The sequence below is a fragment of the Zalophus californianus genome, chromosome 8, assembly GCF_009762305.2.
Source record: "Zalophus californianus isolate mZalCal1 chromosome 8, mZalCal1.pri.v2, whole genome shotgun sequence".
Lineage (NCBI taxonomy): Eukaryota > Metazoa > Chordata > Mammalia > Carnivora > Otariidae > Zalophus > Zalophus californianus.
Window position 1 is genome coordinate 21,252,082 of NC_045602.1, and position 17,648 is coordinate 21,269,729.

General features: G+C 50.6%; 1 protein-coding gene across 3 annotated transcripts in view; it reads right to left on the reverse strand.

Moving 5' to 3' along the window:
• The window catches only part of KIF3C (kinesin family member 3C), a 33,017-nt gene extending 16,460 nt beyond the window's left edge, over nt 1-16,557 (reverse strand). For all 3 annotated transcript variants that reach the window (XM_027623030.1, XM_027623029.1, XM_027623028.1), the window contains exon 1: nt 14,966-16,557. In XM_027623030.1, the coding sequence (XP_027478831.1) occupies nt 14,966-16,528 (1,563 nt within the window). In that variant the 5' untranslated portion in view covers nt 16,529-16,557. The remainder of the gene's footprint in view (nt 1-14,965) is intronic.
• Between the last annotated feature and the right edge of the window lie 1,091 nt (nt 16,558-17,648).

Below are 17,648 nucleotides of genomic sequence, written 5' to 3' on the forward strand. Positions count from 1 at the left end.
GGGATGGGGGGTGGATTGGGGAGAGGAAACAATCAAACAGGCATGTCTCTGGATGGGAAAATGTGCGGATATGAAAAGACAGGACTGATCTCCATTAGAAATCATGCAAGAAAGAGCAATGGCCAGACACCCAGCTCCACAGATGCCCCCAGATCCTCCTAAGTGATAATGTTCGAGAGCATTTCTAGGCCGTGTGAGCCGACAAAAAATGTCAGATGAGCTTCAGTTACAGTTTTATGCTCTGGGAAAAAGTAATCCTAGCTCTACTCATTAAATGATAGCTGTGAGCACTGTCAGTTATAAGTTAAAAAATAAAATAAAATAAATTTAATTTAATTTAACATGTAAGAAAGAAAAAAGAAAAAGAAAAGCATGGGGTGGGGAGTAATTCGCTACTGTTCCCAGAAGACATTGGCTTAATATGCCGCCAGAGCTAAAAAGGCCGCTAGCATCTGGCCAGCCACCATCATGAAGGCTTTTTGGAAGCAAAACAAAAATCATTCTACCCTAAAATAAATTGGTGATGCAGCTGAATCTGGAGTGCTGTGTGTAGTCCCTCACTGCGTCTCTGGGGACAGGCAGGAGCGAGAAATCCAGAGAAGGACAGCTAAAACCATCCAAGGGCTATTAAAAAATAGGACTCTTTTGTGTGCAAAGACAAAGAAAGGTTAAGAGGATAGACCTGGAAACTATATGATCAAAATAGGTGTGGGGGCACCTGGCTGACTCACTCGGCAGGGCATGTGACTTTTTTTTTTTAAAGATTTTTTCTTTAATTCATTTGAGAGAATGAGAGAGAGAGAGAGAGCACGAGAGGGGGGAGTTAGAGGGAGGAGCAGACTCCCCGCTGAGCAGGGAGCCCAGCGCGGGACCCATGCAGTTGCTCAACCAGCTGAGCCACCCAGGCTCCCAAGGGCACGTGACTCTTGATCTCAGGGTTGTGAGTTCGAGCCCCAGGTTGGGTGTAGAGCTCCCTTAATTAAAAAAATAAAATAAAATAGGTGTGAAAAGGAATGATCCAGACTTTTCCAATCCTGGTACACAGAGGAAGAGCTTATACTTTGGACTTTTAGGACAAATAACGGGACGTTCTACTGTTTATAGAAGGTAATAAATTTATGGAATTTGTTATCTCAGGAGGACTGTATTAAATATCTAGGAGTTTATTAAGGGATTCTAGAGACACTTTTTTTTTTAAATGAGTTCTACGCCAAAGTGGGGCTCGAACTCACAACCCGGAGATCAAGAATTACATGCTCTATCGACTGAGCCAGCCAGGAGCCCCACTAGGGACTTTTTTTTTTTTTTTAAGATTTTACCTATTTAGGGGTGCCTGGGTGGCTCGGTCAGTTAAGCGCCTGCCTTCAGCTCAGGTCATGACCCCGGGGTTCTGGGATCAAGCCCCACATCGGGCTCCCTGCTCAGCGGGAAGCCTGCTTCTCCCTCTCTCACTCCCCCTGCTTGTGCTCTCCCTCTCTCTGTCAAATAAATAAATAAAATGTTAAAAAAAATAAAATGGTGTCATTTAAAAAAAAGATTTTACCTATTTACTTGACAGAGAGAGAGAGCACAAGCAGGGCGAACGGCAGGCAGAGGGAGAAGCAGACTCCGCACAGAGCAGGGAGCCCGATTCGGGACTCAATCCCAGGACCCTGGGATCATGACTTGAGCCCAAGGCAGAGAGCAGACGCTTAACCGACTCAGCCACCCAGGTGCCCCTGGGGACATATTTTTAACCTTTTATTGTCTTTCTTTTTAGAAAAAAAAATATGAACTAATATCAAAATAACTACAGAAATAAAACAAAATTAGAAAAAAACTTCACATATTCCTCACCTAATCAGGTCTTTTATTTTCCCTGTTTTTCCAGAGTTTTCCAAATGCACACATTATTTTTTCATACCAATACATACGGTATAAATATAAGCTCATGTCCTGCTATTTCCATTTTATCAAATCTCTCCAGAATTTCCTGTTACTTCCTTAAGGTTTATGACTATAAACCTAGTGGTTGCATAGTATTTACAGTGGATAATTTAAATATTTGATTAACCCCTATGAGAAGATATTTTGGTTGTGTACAATGTTTACAATAAACACCCTTATTAAAAAAAAAACCCTTATACATATAATTTTTTTAGATGACTTTTTTTTTTTAAAGATTTTATTTATTTGACAGAGAGAGAAAGAGAGCACACAAGCAGGGGGAGAAGCAGAGGGAGAGGGAGAAGTAGGCTCCCCGCTGAGCAGAGGGCCCGATGTAGAGCTTGATACCAGGACCCTGGGATCACAACCTGGGCGAAAGGCAGATGCTTAACTGACTGAACCACCCAGACTCCCCTAGATGACTTTCTTAGAAGGAAATTTCAGGATCTGATGAAGGATTATAAACATTTTGTCTGTCTTAGAACATATTGCCAAGTTACCTTTCTAACAGATTATACCACTTAGGGGCATCCCTTCGGCTGCCTTCGGCTCAGGTCATGATCTCAGGGTCCTGGGATTGAGCCCTGCATTGGGCTCCCTGCTCAGTGGGAAGTCTGCTTCTCCCTCTCCCTCTGCTGCTCCCCCTGCTTATGCTCTCTCGCTCACGCTCTTTCAAATAAATAAATAAAATCTTAAAAAAAAAAGATTATACCACTTAAATTACTGCCAGCAATAAATAATGGAACAGCTTTTATTATAGTGTCATAGGCATGATTATTATTTAAAAAATTTGCTATAATAATAGATAAAAAATTGAGCCTCCCCATTGATTTTATATTCTCTATACCTTTGAGGTAGACTTGTGGAGGTCTGATCTCTCACAACATACCCCTTTGTGCGTTTTTTAAATTATTTTTTTCTTGGTGATTTTTTTTTTTTTTTTTTTTACGGATTTGACACTCAACTGACGGAGCCACCCAGGCGCCCCTCTTGGTGATTTTTAAGTAAGGAGACAGACCTTTGATTCAAACAATTCTTTGTTCAGCCTCTACCTTCTCCAGCTACCCACACCTGGTCCCATGTTCTTCTCATTCAAAATTCTGGATTCAAGAAACCCATTTGGACACAGGCAGGATTTGAGCTGCCAATCAGGCCTGGAATCTGATGTATCAGCCAAGATTACCAGGGCCCCCAAGTTCTAAGCCTCTCCCCATCCCCATGACGTGATCCCCAGGACAAGTTTCTCTCTGTTGGTTCTGGCTCATTGACGTTCAGGTTAGATCCCCTCCTTCGACCTGGAACTCTGCTTCAGGATCTCTCCTTCTGGCTGGGTCCTGGGCTCCATGAAGAGAATTCTGGATGATGTCTGACTGTCCAGTATCACCCCATTCCATCTGTCCACTGCCCCTATGCTTCTCTACTAGTCCCGCCGAGACCCAGCACAGACGTGGTCTGAATGACAACTGAATTTGCCTTTCTGGTGACTCGCCAAGGCTTGCCCACTTGCCTAGCCCACACTATCAGCCAAGCCTGCCTGACAGAGCCTGTCTTGTGCTAGAAGAGGGGGCTGGTCCTGGCATGAAATCTGTGGGTGGGCCCCAATCCAGGTGCAAGGTCTCAGCCCCCACTTTCTCCCCAGTCTCAACCCATGCTGTCTGCTTCACCCCCATGCTCTAAAATACATCATGCATGACTTCAGTTCTTTGCTTAGAAACAGGGTTTGGTTTATTTTATTTTTTTGCTGTTGCTTTTAATTTTTCCCCATTTTTCTGAGGATACCCGTGGCCATCTCCTCCTTTGCCTCAGATCTCTGTCCTTACTATCATCTATGGAGGGCAGGGAGGGACAGGGATGTCTCAAATCTCTAGGTCCCCCTTCAGGCTGGGGGATACTAAGCAGAGGGGCTGGGAATATAGGGGTCCTAGTCCCCAGGAAAAGTTCCCTGGAGTTCTTAGCCCCCGGAGTTAATGATGCCTTTGTGATCCCTCAAGGCAAAAGATAGGTGGGTGGGGCCTGCAGACAGGACTGGGCTTGGTCCTACTGGTTCTAAATCAGTCTAGTGTAGCTAAAAGGCCAGCAGCAGCTGTGGGGGTGGAAGAGGCAGGGCGGAGAGCTCCGGGGCCGTGGTCTGACTCTTGAGAGACCACCACAAATCACAGCATAACTAAGGCGACCTCAGCGAATCCTCGATCCCAATCCCCTTTGCTTTACAGAGTAGGAAACTGGCCCAGAGACGGAGTAGTCTAAGCCTGGAGTCTCATAATTAAGGAATTTTTACGTGTATCTGCTCCTACATTGACTATGTTCTTTCCGAATAACTGCCCAATTTGATCAGGGTCTTGATTCCAGGTATTAGAGGTGGGTCAGCTGCTGTGACAATTAACAGCCAAGCTCATTACAGGGACCATGTCAGTCTACAGACCCAGCTTGGGATATCCAGAGGCTCCACCCCTTCCTGTTCCAGGAGCAACTGGGGTGCAAGACCAGGAGAAGGAAGGAGGCCCCAGGACTCATTAAGTGCTGATCTGAAAAGCCAGAGTGGAGACAGCCTGGCCCAGCCAGCCACTTGTCTGAGAAGATACCATCAGGTCTGATTTCACAGAGAAGCCAGACAGGCTCTGCTCGGCCACTGCCAGCTAATTGCTCACACACGGCAGGAGACAGGAGTGTCAGATGCAACTTGTCATGTTGCCTGTGGCTGGGCTAGGTCCCTTTTAAACTAATCATCCTATTTAATCCCCCTAAGAACCACGCGAGATAACAAGTATGATCCCCAACTGATGTAAAAGAAAACCGAGATTCAGACAGGTGAACTGACTCACTCCAGGTTATGGAGCCAGCAAACGGGAGAGGTGATATTTGAACACCAGCCTCTTAATTCCACTGGGGTCCCTTTCCCTTGGCTACAGCTTTCTCCTGGGTTCAGGCAGGAAGGTGCCTTGGAGAACAGCAGCAGCATTTGGTATTTGCACCTTTGCCAATTCAGGAACCATCAGGAAAGCTCGGGGCACCATTTCTTTCTCTGCGCGCGATCTCTGCTGAAGATGCTTCTGAACCTGAGGCATCTTATGGGGACCTCTGAGATGAGTGGGTTAGAGCGTTAATCACGTGCTTGGGGGAGGTTGTCAGGATCGCTAGCATCCCGGAGAGAGGCTAAGTCCTGGGATGCTCATGGGAAAGGGCCACGTCCCCTGTTCCATAGAGGGGCGACATCTAGAGCACTGGGCAATTTCAGAGAGCCTGAACGCTAGTACACCCTATGTGCTATGAACTCTAGGGCATCAGCCCCTGGAATTCAGTTTTCTTATCTGTAAAACGGAAGAGAATATCCACTAACCTTGCAGGCTTTGGGTAAGAAGGGTGAGTTGGATAACAGACGTGAAAGTACTTGGTAAGTGATAAAGTACAATCACATGTCAGTGGTTACTCGTCAATCAGTATCTGATTGACAGGTACTCAAAACTCATCACAAAGAGCCAAAAAACCCAATTCGCGGGCCGATCTTTGCTTCTCTCTCTTATTACAGCCACTCCAACTGTCCCAGACCTATTTCTCCTTTTGGGGCTCCCTGGTTATAGATCTCAAGGAGCCAGTAGTAAGGGAAAAAGAAACAAAAGAGACAATGGTAAAGGGAAGGAGAGCGCTATTTTCAGTGATTCTCTGTCCTGCAGAACAGAAATCGGGAGACCCAGTCTATTTCCTGCCTTGAGTCTCCTTGGTTGGCTCGAAACACAACAGAAATGATGGGTCTCTCCAATGCTAGGAATTCTCTCATCAAGAAGGAAACAATTTGGGATCAGGAAACGTGTAGGCTGGGGAGTGAGGTGAGCTGGACTCCACTTGCAGCCTTGTCCTGGACAGAGTATGGATGCCCGGTAGTGCTTCGATGCCCCTCGGAGAAAAGCAGGAAGAAAAAAATCGGCCCCTCTACCTCAGTGAGAAAACCATGAGCACCTCAGACCTCATTCCTACCCTCTTCCTTCTCTCCTATTTCCCTCTGGCCAGACAGTAGAGTGCTACAGTGTCAGAACTGGATAAGAACTAAGGAGGCATCAAGTGCAGACTCAGCCTTTGACAGCCTAGGCACAGGGCCCAAGGGCTTAGGTGGGTCATCCGGGGTCGTATGGCCTGCAGCTCCGGGCAATGCTTGGTCATCCCGCTCCAGTTCCCACTGCCCGACATTCAGGCTGACCTCTAACCCTGGGCTCCTGACCTGCTGCTTCAGAGGTGAATCAGCAAATCGTGCAGAAAGCAAGGAATCATCTACTGATGATTTCTTACAGTCTCTGGAGGGAAAGGGATTTGTCCAAGGTCACAGGATTGCCAATAACTGGGTATCACTGAGAATTATTATCAACCCTGGATCTCCCTCAATTATTCATTTTTTTATTATTTTTTAATTTTAATGTATTATTTTTTAAGATTTTATTTACTTATTTATTTTTTAAAAGATTTTATTTATTTGACAGAGAGAGACACAGCAAGAGAGGGAACACAAGCAGGGAGAGAGGGAGAGGGAGAAGCAGGCTTCCCGCGGCGCAGGGAACCTGATGCAGGGCTCGATCCAGGACCCTGGGAACGTTAGCCGAGCCGAAGGCAGACGCTTAACCATCTGAGCCACCCAGGCACCCCAAGATTCTATTTATTTGAGAGAGAGAGAGAGAGAGAGAGAACAGAGAGGGAGAGGGGGAGGGAGAGGGAAAAGCAAACTCCCCACTGAGCGGAGAACCCAGCGCAGGGCTCTGAGCAGAGAACCCAACGAGGGGTTTGATCCCAGGACCCTGAGACCATGACCCAAGCCGAAGGCAGATACTCAACCAACTGAGTCACGCAGATGCCCCAATTATTCATTTTTTAAAAAAGATTTTATTTATCTGCGAGGGGAGGAGGAGCAGAGGGAGAGGGAGAAGCAGACTCCATGCTGAGCCCGACGCAGGGCTCAATCCCATAACCCTGAGATCATAACCTGAGCTGAAATCAAAGAGTAGGGCTCTTAACCAAATAAACCATCCTGGCGCCCCAGTTATTCATGATTTTTAAGCCAACCTTCCAACCAGGTGTTAACACATTTCTTTTATATTTTTTCTCCCTTAAATTTTTTAGATTAATTTTTATTTAACAAAGTAATACATGCTTACGTAAAAATGAAAAGATAAAAGTAAAAAAAAGTATCAAGTGAAAAATAAAAGCCCCCTCCCCCATTAAAATTCCTAGAAACAACCACTATTAGTCAATTCTCATGATTCCTTCCAGAAATTTAAATAATTTGAAGAGTTCGTTAACTGTGATTACTGATTTATGTTCTTGGTCATGGGTACTTAAAAAGATTTGTTGATTATATGAATGGATGGAGCCAGGTGAGTCAGAGGCTGGGGGTTTGCATCATATGGAAGGACAGAGATGGGTTGAGTTAAGTATTTCAGCAGACAAGAGCTCCCACTGGGGCCTATTAGCCAGGGATCTGGTATGAATCTTTCATTTCCGAAGCTGGTATTACAGTGTCGAGGTAAAGATCATGGTTCTGGGATCAGGCACACAGAGGCTGCTATTCTGGCCCTAACACTTCCTAGGCATGTGACCTTGGGTTGTTCCTTCCTTAAGGCGGCTCAGTATCCTCCTTTGTCACATGCAGATTAAAATAGTACTACTTCATGGTGCTATTGTGAGGATTCAAGGAAAACAATGCACATAAAGAAAACAGCGGCATGCTTGGTGTTAGACATGCATTAAAGAAATGGTAGCTGTCGGGGCGCCTGGGTGGCTCGGTTGGTTAAGCATCTGCCTTCGGCTCGGCTCAGGTCATGATCGCAGGGTCCTGGGATCGAGCCCCATGTCGGGCTCCCTGCTTGGGGAGCCTGCTTCTCCCCTCCCTCTGCCACTCCCCTCTGCTTGTGCTCTCTCACTCTCACACTCTCTCTCAAACAAACAAATAAATAAATATCTTTAAAATAAAATAAAAAATAAAGAAATGGTAGCTGTCATCATCATTACCATTGTTGCCATTAATATTCTGCAGGCTCACCTCGAGAAAGGAGAAAACCTGCAGGTCCATTACCTAGTGCTATATAGAAACAGACCAGCCCAAGGCCTGGTCCTCCAGGGCTGAGTACATCTGGCAGGAAAGGGAGACAACTAAAAAGTAACTCTTTAGTCTGACCAGGAGTTAATGCCCAAGAATTTCTCAGGATAAAAAATTCTAGATGCACCAAACCACAAGAGCAGATGCCCTATGAACTCTGAGCACAGGGGTGTGCCTTGCACAGAGTGCAGGGCTGAAGGGCTGCATTTGTGGGAAGAGGGACCATTTTTTTTATCTTCTCAGGCCACCTGGCTCAGCAGCTCTCGGGCCCATTAGCCTCCAGAAGTGTGCAAGACTGGCCAGGTGCAACGCGCTAGCAGGGCATGGCCAGAGAAGGGTGCCCTTCTCCAGCTGAATTCCAGGCCCTTCCTCTAGTCCTCAGAGCACAAAGAGAACATTATTACAGCCACTTCATCCAGTCTTGTGCTATCTGGGGGCTGGCAATGACTAAGGGCAATGTATAATACACTCCTCCAGCCAACGCACATCGGGAGAAACCCAACCCTGGACCAAAAGGCCTGCGGAGCCTCCACGTAACTTGAAGCCCAAAACCTCTGATGGAAATGTATTAAATGCTTCCTGCCAGTCAAATCTTTATATTACAAAATGCCCCCAACTCGTGATAGTTCTGTTAAATGATCACACTGCCAGTGATGAGTATTTAACTGTCCTCTACAGCACTTTCTCTCCTATTGGGGCTTCTCCCCAGAATCCCTGCTGTTCACCCCCTTACCCACTCTCTCCCTCCTTCTCCCTGCCCGTAGGCCTCCACTTTCCCCTCCCCCCCCCCCCCCCCCCCCCCCCCCCCCCCCGTCCCCTTCTGTTTCTTCCCTGTTTTTCTCCCCATTCTCTTCTCTCTTCTTCGTCTCATTGTCTTTCTCTAATTGGCCATGAGAAAGAGCTGGAAAATTATTTATTATTGATTGAATGCATACATGAAAATCTAAACCCTCTGATCTTAATTTTCAAAAAGATGAAGTGAGCATTTTATATTTTGCTCTAAAAAATAGTATTTTGGGGGCACCTGGTTGTTCAGTTGGTTAAACGACTGCCTTCCACTTGGGTCATGATCCTGGAGTCCCGGGATCGAGTCCCGCATCGGGCTCCCTGCTCAGCAGGGGGTCTGCTTCTCCCTCTGACCCTCCCCCATCTCATGCTCTCTCTCTCTCTCATTCTCTGTGAAATAAATAGATAAAATCTTTTCAAAAAATAAAATAAAAAATCATAAAAAATAGTATTTTGGGGGCACCTGGGTGGCTCAGTCAGTTAAGCGTCTGCCTTCAGCTCAGGTCACGATCCCAGGGCCCTGGGATCGAGTTGTGCATCCGGCTCCCTGCTGGGCGGGGAAGCCTGCTTCTCCCTCTCCCACTCCCCCTGCTTGTGCGCTTTCTCTCTGACAAATAAATAAATAAATACATAAATAAAATCTTTTAAAAAAATTAAAAATAGGGCGCCTGGGTGGCTCAGTCATTAGGCGTTTGGCTCAGGTCATGATCCCAGGGCCCTGGAATCCAGCCCCGCATTGGGCTCCCTGCTCAGCAGGAAAGCCTGCTTCTCCCTCTCCCACTCCCCCTGCTTGTGTTCCTTCTCTCGCTGTGTCTCTCTCTCTGTCAAATAAATAAAATCTTTAAAAAAAAAACGAAAAATAAAAAAATAGTATTTTTAACAATTAAGGACTTTTAGGAGGAGGGGACTTTAAAGACGATCTAGTTCAATGGCTTTGCTGATACATGAATCCCTTTAGAGCGACTCTGACACTCCATTTCTCCTTGAGCACTTCCAGGGTTTGGAGTCTGCTACCTCTAGAAGCAGCCCATTTCTAGGTGTCAAGAAATTCTTTATATTGAGCCTAGTCTGCTCCCATAATTCCCACCCCCTGGCTACCAGGACAACCTAGGATATAAAAACAGTGCCATCAGCAGAAAGGCAGTGAGGTGCATATTAGGTTCAAAAGATAGGGGTAGATCAGCTGGCTGTGAGGTTCTCCTATTAGAGTAGCTTGCTTGGATGGGGAAGATGGAGGAGATATATGGCAGCCCGTCTCTGGTAGGTCTTGAATGCCAGTCTAAAATGTGGTGTGTTTGACTTATCAAGGTGAAGCCAAGTGAAACTGTCCATTAGGCAGTAATAAACAGTTGTGCTTACCTGCTAGGAAGTGTGCAAAGTGCTTTGACATTATCTCATTTAATCCTCTCAATAACACCGACGTCGGTACTGTTATTATTTCATTTTATAGATGAGGTAACTGAGGTCTTAGAGCTAATAAGTCATGAAACCCAAGCCTATCTGTGTCTGATACACATGATCTGAAGACAGCACTCTACAAAATAAGGTCAGCAGAGATACCAGAATGGGAGACTCTGATCTGGAACTCATTTACTAGCTGGAGAGTGTCAAGAACAGAGGGCATGGGTCTCATTTGAGCTCTCTTCTACAGACGGGCCTCCAATCTCCATCGCTAGTCTTGTGCTTGCTCTTAAACTCCACCGATCCTTTTCCAGCTGCCCACTGGATTTTGTCACCTCACATTCCACGGCACGAGCTTCTGCCAGTTTCACCACCTTCCTAGCAACCAGTTCCCAAATTGATATTCCAAGTCTTGAAGCATAAAAGAAAATCACATTTTGTGTTAAACCAACCTGGGCTCAACTAGATTTGCCACATACAAACTATGAGGCCTTGGGCAAGTTACTTAGCCTCTGTGGGCCTTGGTTTTCTCAGCTATAAAATGGGAAGATTAACAACACCGTTCTTGGAAGGTGTTTGTGTGGATTGAATTCGATCATGTGTACATAATATGTAGTATAGGCTTTGGCACATAGCAAGTGTTAAGGAAACAGCATTATTATTGTGATTACTGCTGTTTCTGGGGCTTGACACTCCCTCCTTGCATACCTTTTTATAGTTAATGCCAATGCTGAGAGGTGGGGGGAAGAAGAGGGAGCCACAGAGTGGGCAGTAAACATTCAATGCAGTTTGTATTCTCTGCAATTACCTCATCCCTTTGGCTGTGGGGGCTACTTCTGCAGGGTCTCTTTTCTACACCCACCAGAGACAGAGCTGGGCTCCAGCCAAGACCCGCCTGCTCTTCTCCCTCCAGACCTACTTATGAGGGGATCAACAGGCGGGGCCTCTTACACTCCTCTCTTTAGTTGGAGCCTGCATTTGGTGCCATCTGCAGCCCTGACCTCCCCTAGACACTCTTCTTTCCTTCTAAGTATCTACGATCAAAGTTGTAGAAATCACCTGGTCCAATCCCTCAAAAAACTGGGTTCAAAATTAAAGCAGTCATTTAAAAAAATGTCTCGCACAATGAAATGTGAGTAAAGTGGGCCTTCTCCCGACCCACCCACACGCCTTCACCAGTCCTCACTGTGGTCCGTGCACTGTGCACAAACATTTGAGCTACAGCCTCCGTTGTGCAGTTGACTTTCCCTGCACCCCCTTCCTCATCGGCCTCGCATGCTATCAAGCCCCCTGGGGATACTACGGAAGGAAGGGTTGCTAATGATTAGTGAGAAACCGGGCACTGATCACAATCACACATTTGCACACCCTCACATCCCCTGGGGCCCACAGTGAATATGGAAGGAGAGATGAAAGGAGACTCCAAGGAGACAGGCATGGTGTTTGTACACAGTGAGGGGAGAACAAAGGAAACGGGGAGCCTGGAGGTGGCAAGCAGGGGAAGCAGGCGAGCTAGACTGTAAGATGAGTCAGAGAGTGAATGAGGGCAGTAGGTCGTATCAGCTATGGCTTAGTTGCCCCCAGAGGGTGGCGTGAACCGGAAGAAGGGAATGGGGGGGAGGCGATTCGGGGAGCTCAGAAGTGGGACCCGGAGAAGTGTGTTGCAGGTGGGCAGCAAAAACTCAGTTAATTTCCAGGAGGGACCCAAGCTCCTGTCTTCCGAGTTCTCCCAGATCTTTCTTGCCTGGTTCGGCTTCCGGAGCTGTAGGGTTATGGAGAGAAGCTGGGATTGGCCGGGGGGGGGGGGGGGGGGGGGGGGGGGGGCGGGGGGGAGTCAAGCTAACAACTAAGATGTCAGTCCCCCAGATCACTGGACCCCTGCTTGATTGACAGAGGCCACCCTGTTGCTGCTAATGCCCCTCCATTTATTTGGTACTCTCAACTTACTTCAAATGCCTCCCACTAATGATCTCATTTCATCTTGGGCACAAACCTGTGAAATAGGCAGGCCTGGGATTATCTCTAATGTGCTCCTCCCCTCTTTTACACTGTGATCCCTCAGGAGCCCTCAAATTGTTTCCTCCATCCTAGAAAGATCCAACACCGAACCAGGCAGTGCCTTGGGGGTACAAAGAGGTTGGGTTGGGGTCCTCTGTCCGGGCTCCACTCCAAGCTGCTTGTTGCTGTTTGTCCTGGGCTGGGTGTGACAAGAAGTCACAGGATACAGACTCATTCCCCTCCTGGAATTTCCCAGCCACCCCGCCCCCTTCACTAATGTCTGAGAGCCTGGCACATAATGACCATTTCACCCAGTCCCCAGGGAGATATGTCAGACTTCTCCTCATTAGGAGGATAGAAACCTGAGGCCTAGAGAGGCAAAGGCCTTTGCCCTGAGTCACACAGTGAGCAGACATGGAGGGATGGTGAGGACTTGGGAAGGGTCTGGGAGCATGAGGAGCCCCGGGTCCCAGTCCCGGCTCCACCACCACTTCTCAGCCTGGGGGCATGGAGATAGCCACTCCAGCTCCCCAGTCTTGGTGTTCCTAACTGTCAAATGGGAACAGGAATACCCATCTCTTGGGGTTGCTTGAGATGAAGATGTCAAAGTGTTATATAAAAATGAATTAGTCTGATTATCAAGTAGCACAGGTAACATGAGGACTCTGGTGTAATGGAAAGAGGCTGGATCAAGCATGAAGAGTCTGGGACCTCCTTAACTCACCTGTGTGGCCCTGGGCAAGTCCAGGCCTCAGTTTCCCAAGGCCCCTGCCAGCTCTAAGAAGAAGGGTTCTGTGGACCATGCCTCCAGTGCAAGAATTCTGGTGCTAGCTGCCCTGAATTCTTGACTGTCCTATTATCTGTGTCCCCCATTGCCTTAGATCCAAGAATCTTACTGAGGGAGCCAGTCAGCTGCCCACAATGGGAGATCCCATTGTTCCCAATGGGAAGGATCCACTGGATCCTTCACACCAACCCCTCTACCCATTTCCTCAGGGCTGAAGTGTGCTTCTGTACTGTCTGGGCCTCCACTACCTCCCAGCTTTAAGGGGAATGAGGGTGGAGAAGGGAAGGAAGGAGGAAAGAGGTACCCTTGGTAATGAAGCCAATGACAGACTGCCCATGTAAGATTTCCCAGTGGAAAGCACAAGATTGCCTGGATTCCTTTCCTCCGAGAGAGGGCTGAGTCTAACTATTCAGCTAACATCTTGCTTCTCCCCGGATGGCCCCAAAGGTGCCAGGCCCCTGAGCCATTCTTTGAGGAAGCCCCCTAGCAGAACCCTTGCTGAGCTCATGGAGGTGAATTAAATATTAAAGATGCAAGGCCAGAGCCCCCGATGCAGCAGCACATTCCCATAACACAGACAATGGCATACAGCTCATCTGCCCGGCTTCCCAGCAGCTGCCGCTCTCCCTCCCCAGGCTGGGTTCCCTGCTCCCCAGCCCACACTCTTGAGAGGGCATAAAAAAATAGCAATGTTTTGTTCTCTCCAGCAAGTGATCGGCTCCTGGTTCCCTGTGTCCTTCCTCCAAACCTCAGCATTGAGGAATCCAGGGACCTGGAAATGCCTGGAACACTGAGTTGTGGTATCTGCAGCAATGAAATTTAACAGGTCTGTGGCTGTGCCTGGCAGCGGCCTCTGTAGCTTAGCCCCACCTTGGGCCTAGGGGGCCCCCATCAGGAAGGGAACGGCTCAGGATGGCCGGATGGCCGGATAGCTCTCAGGGCAGTGGGAAATTAGATCTTGCTGGGATGAGGCCTGGGTGTGGGGGCCAGTTTGCTTCTCAGGTTGGAAGAGCTTCAGAGATCACCCAGGCCACCTCAATTTTACAAAAAGGGAAACTGAGGCTTCAGGGAAGGAGGAAGCAGCTTACACAAGGTCACTCGACGAGCGACAGAATAGCTAGGCCTAGACTCTGGTTCTCCAGGGTAGAGCCCAGTGCTCTCGCCTCCCTTCTCTGTGATCTCTGAATCTCCTTCCTAATGCTCCCAAGCACTGGGCCCTGCATGGGTCCCAAGGACAGCTTTCAGGGGGAGCGGGATCCATGCCTAGTCCCTCCTTGTCATCCAAGCACCAAAAGAGCACAAGGTCCATGTGCTTCGGCTCAGCTCTGTTGCCTGGTAGGATGGAAGCTTGGTCATGCCACCCCTGAGCCTCAGTTCCCCCCCTATAAAATGGGGATTTAAGAACCAGTATCCTGGATGGCTAAGGATCAAATGAGATCCTGTCTGTGGGGCATTTGGTAGATTGGGAAGTGCTATCCAAATGTCAGATATTATTAAAATGGTGTGAGGTGTGAAGGTGCTACAGGGGGAGGAGGTCCCAGGGGAGGTGGCCATGCAAGAGAACCCACACCCAAATGAGGCCGAGGACCTGCCTTGTCATCCCGTGGACCTGATCCAGAGGGCCACCAGCAGAGACAGACAGGCTGTGGGTCAGGTCAGCCCAAGCTCATTGGCTTGAAAGACCACCTGCTTGCTTTGCTTCGTGTGTGTGTGTGTGTGTGTGTGTGTGTGTGTGTGTGTGTGTGTGTGTGTGCGTGTGTGGTTTGTCTGTCCTCCTAAATGCTCCTGGGAGGCTCCGCCCGGCAGCCCAGAATCACAGGGATTTATTTGCCCGGCTGCTCCAGGGGAGTATTTGGCAGGAGGGCAAGTGTGTTGTGCTGAGGGAGGACACCTTGCTTCAGGTCAGATCATAGACCCTCAAAGAAAAGCCTGCCAGCCCAGATCCCCCTGGCCACCTCTGGAGTACTCCTGTGGTCTGGGGCCCTTACCTTGTACTTGGCTGCGAGCAGCTCTGTGGCCTGCTGCTCCCGCCTTAGGTCTTCTAGCATCTTCTCCTTTTCCTCCAGCAGCTTCTGCTTCTCCTCGCTCACCAGGCTGCGGTCATCCTGGATGGCTGCCTTCTCCTCCTCCAGGAGCTCTTTTTGCTCCTGCAGGTAATTCTCCATGTTCTTATCCAAGGCTGACTCCAGGATGGGCTGGGGCGGGCGGTGGTTGTTGTTGTTGTCATCTTCCTCTTCAGCCACCCAGGCCTCGATCACCGGCCCCTCAGGGTACCCGGCGGGGGCTGACACGGCCTTCTTCCTGCGGCTGCTCTTCCTCCGGAGCCGCTTTCCCAGCATCCCCTTCTTCTCCAGCTGGGCCTTCAGGCGGGCGATCTCCTCCTGGAACTCCCGCAGCAGCGTGTCCTTGGGGTCCTCATTCACCCGGGGCTTGTTCTTGATGTTCTTGGCCCTGTTGGCAAAGCGCAGGGTGGAGAGGCTCTCGTCGTAGCTGTGAGAAGCCGGGCCCAGAGTGGCCACCATGATGGTCTTGGCATTCCCCCCCAGAGAGTCTTGGAGCAGCCGGGTCAGCTTGGAGTCCCGGTAGGGGATGTGGGTGCTCCTGTTGCCTGCCAGAGCAGCGATCACGTTGCCCAGGGCAGACAGTGAGAGGTTGATTTTGGAGGCTTCCTTAGGCCTCTCTCCACCACCACCACCACCACCACCACCACCACCACCACCACCGCCGCCACCGCCGCCACTACCCGTGGACTGTGTGACCGCCCCTCCGGTGGAGTTGGGGCCGGCCTTGTTCTGCCTCTCACTGCCAGCCAGGTCCACCAGGTTGAGCTTGCCCACACGGATGTGGTCCTGGCCATCTGAGCCGCGCTCGCTGCACTCCACGGTGATGACGAAGATGGCATGGGAGCGGGAGCTGACCTCATTCATGTGTGTGCTGCCCACCGCCCGGGTCTGGTTCCCCAGGTTCATCACGTGCTCGATCTCCTTGACATTCTTGGTGACGAAGGAGGAGAGGTCCTTGATGTAGACACCGGTCTCTGGGTTCTCCTTCAGTTCTAGCCTCTTGCCAGGCTCCTTGGAGAGCAGGTCCCGGATCTCCTCCTGGTAGATCTCCAGGTAGGAGGCCCGGACCAGGTACTGCTGGTTCTGGGAGCGAGAGATGTGGGTGAAGATATGCTCAAAGGCATTGGGGATGACCCCGCGCAGCTCGGGCTCCACCCAGGTCCCCTGCATGGTGTAGGTCTTGCCGGTGCCCGTCTGGCCATAGGCAAACACCGTGCCATTGAAACCCTGAAGCACCGAGTCTACCAGGGGCCTCACGGTTTCATCATATAAGTCCGCCTGCTTGGAGCTGGCATCATACACAGCATCAAAGGTGAAGGACTTGGGCAGCTCCCCTGGGGCAGCGCGAGGGTTCCGCAGGGTCACCTGGCCCAGTTTCACGTCCATGGTCAGGATCTGCTCGTGACCAGCAGCCTCCTCCTTCCGGCTGAGGGGGCGGCACCGGGCCACCACCTTCAGGGCCTCGCTGGCCTTGGTTTTACTGGCCATCTTGCTGCTCTGTCCTTCCTGCCCCCAGGACCCCTCCGCAGCCTGGGCGGTCCTGCTGTCCTCCCTAGGTCCGGATCAGCGGGGCCAGCCCAGCCCCCAGGCGCCGCTCTTCAATCCGCATGCAGCCTCCTAGGGTGGGGATGCTGGGAGGTGGCCCCGCCGCCGCTGCTGCAGTCCGGGCCTCCCTCCACCGCTCTCCGGTCCTCGCTGCACCGGCCGGGCAGGGGAGAATTAGGCAGAACCCCCCGGCAGCCGCGGGAGCCGCGCCGGCCGAATGGCAGTGCCCGGAGCCCGCCCCATGCTGGGGCAGAGGGAGCGCTGCCGTAAACAGCAACGGCAACAATGAGATAAAGGAAGAGGAAAATGGGATGGGGGTGGGCGGCGAAGCTGTCTTCTCCTCCTCCTCTTCTAGGGCTCCATGGCAGGGGCTGCCGGTCCTGGGCAGCCGGGGGTCCCGGCCCTCCCGAGGGCAGAGGCTCACCTGGAGTCCTTCCCCCGCGCTGGGGGATCATTCATTGCAGCCAGCGCGGCTGCTGCTGCCCCTGCCTCCACCTTCCCCGCCGCTGCCACCGGAGAATGAGAGAGAAAAACAGAAGGGGATGGGGCGGAGCAGCGGCGGCGAGAGTGATGTTGCCGCCGCGCTGCGGCCCCAGCTAAACCGCCCGGCTGGGGTGGGGCAAGGGGCGGGGCCGCGGCGCGGGAGGCGCGAGCCCGGCGCGGCGGCTGCGCGGGGGACAGGGGTGCATCGCCCGCTCGCACCCCCGCAGGCCCCTCCGGAATGACAGGCTCGGGTGCCGACCCAGGTCCCGCGCCCACCAGGCGGGTGCGGCGCAGCCACCGCCCGCCGTCACCCCACTGGGCCCGAGCATGCTGGGAATTGTAGTCCTGCCTTTGTTAACCCGGTTCTGGCAGGTTGCTGATGCCTTCTCCAGTCCGGGAGGCCCCTCCCTCTCTGGCACGCAGCCTACGAGGGACTGCTGAGGTTGCAGCCTACCTGGGACGGGGGTATCCACCACCCAACTTGTTCCCTCCAAAGGTACCGTCCTCCATCTCTCCACTGCTCCTGCCTTTCAGCCTGCGGACGTGTTCATGTCACCCCTTCCCTTCAGAGTGTTGCTAG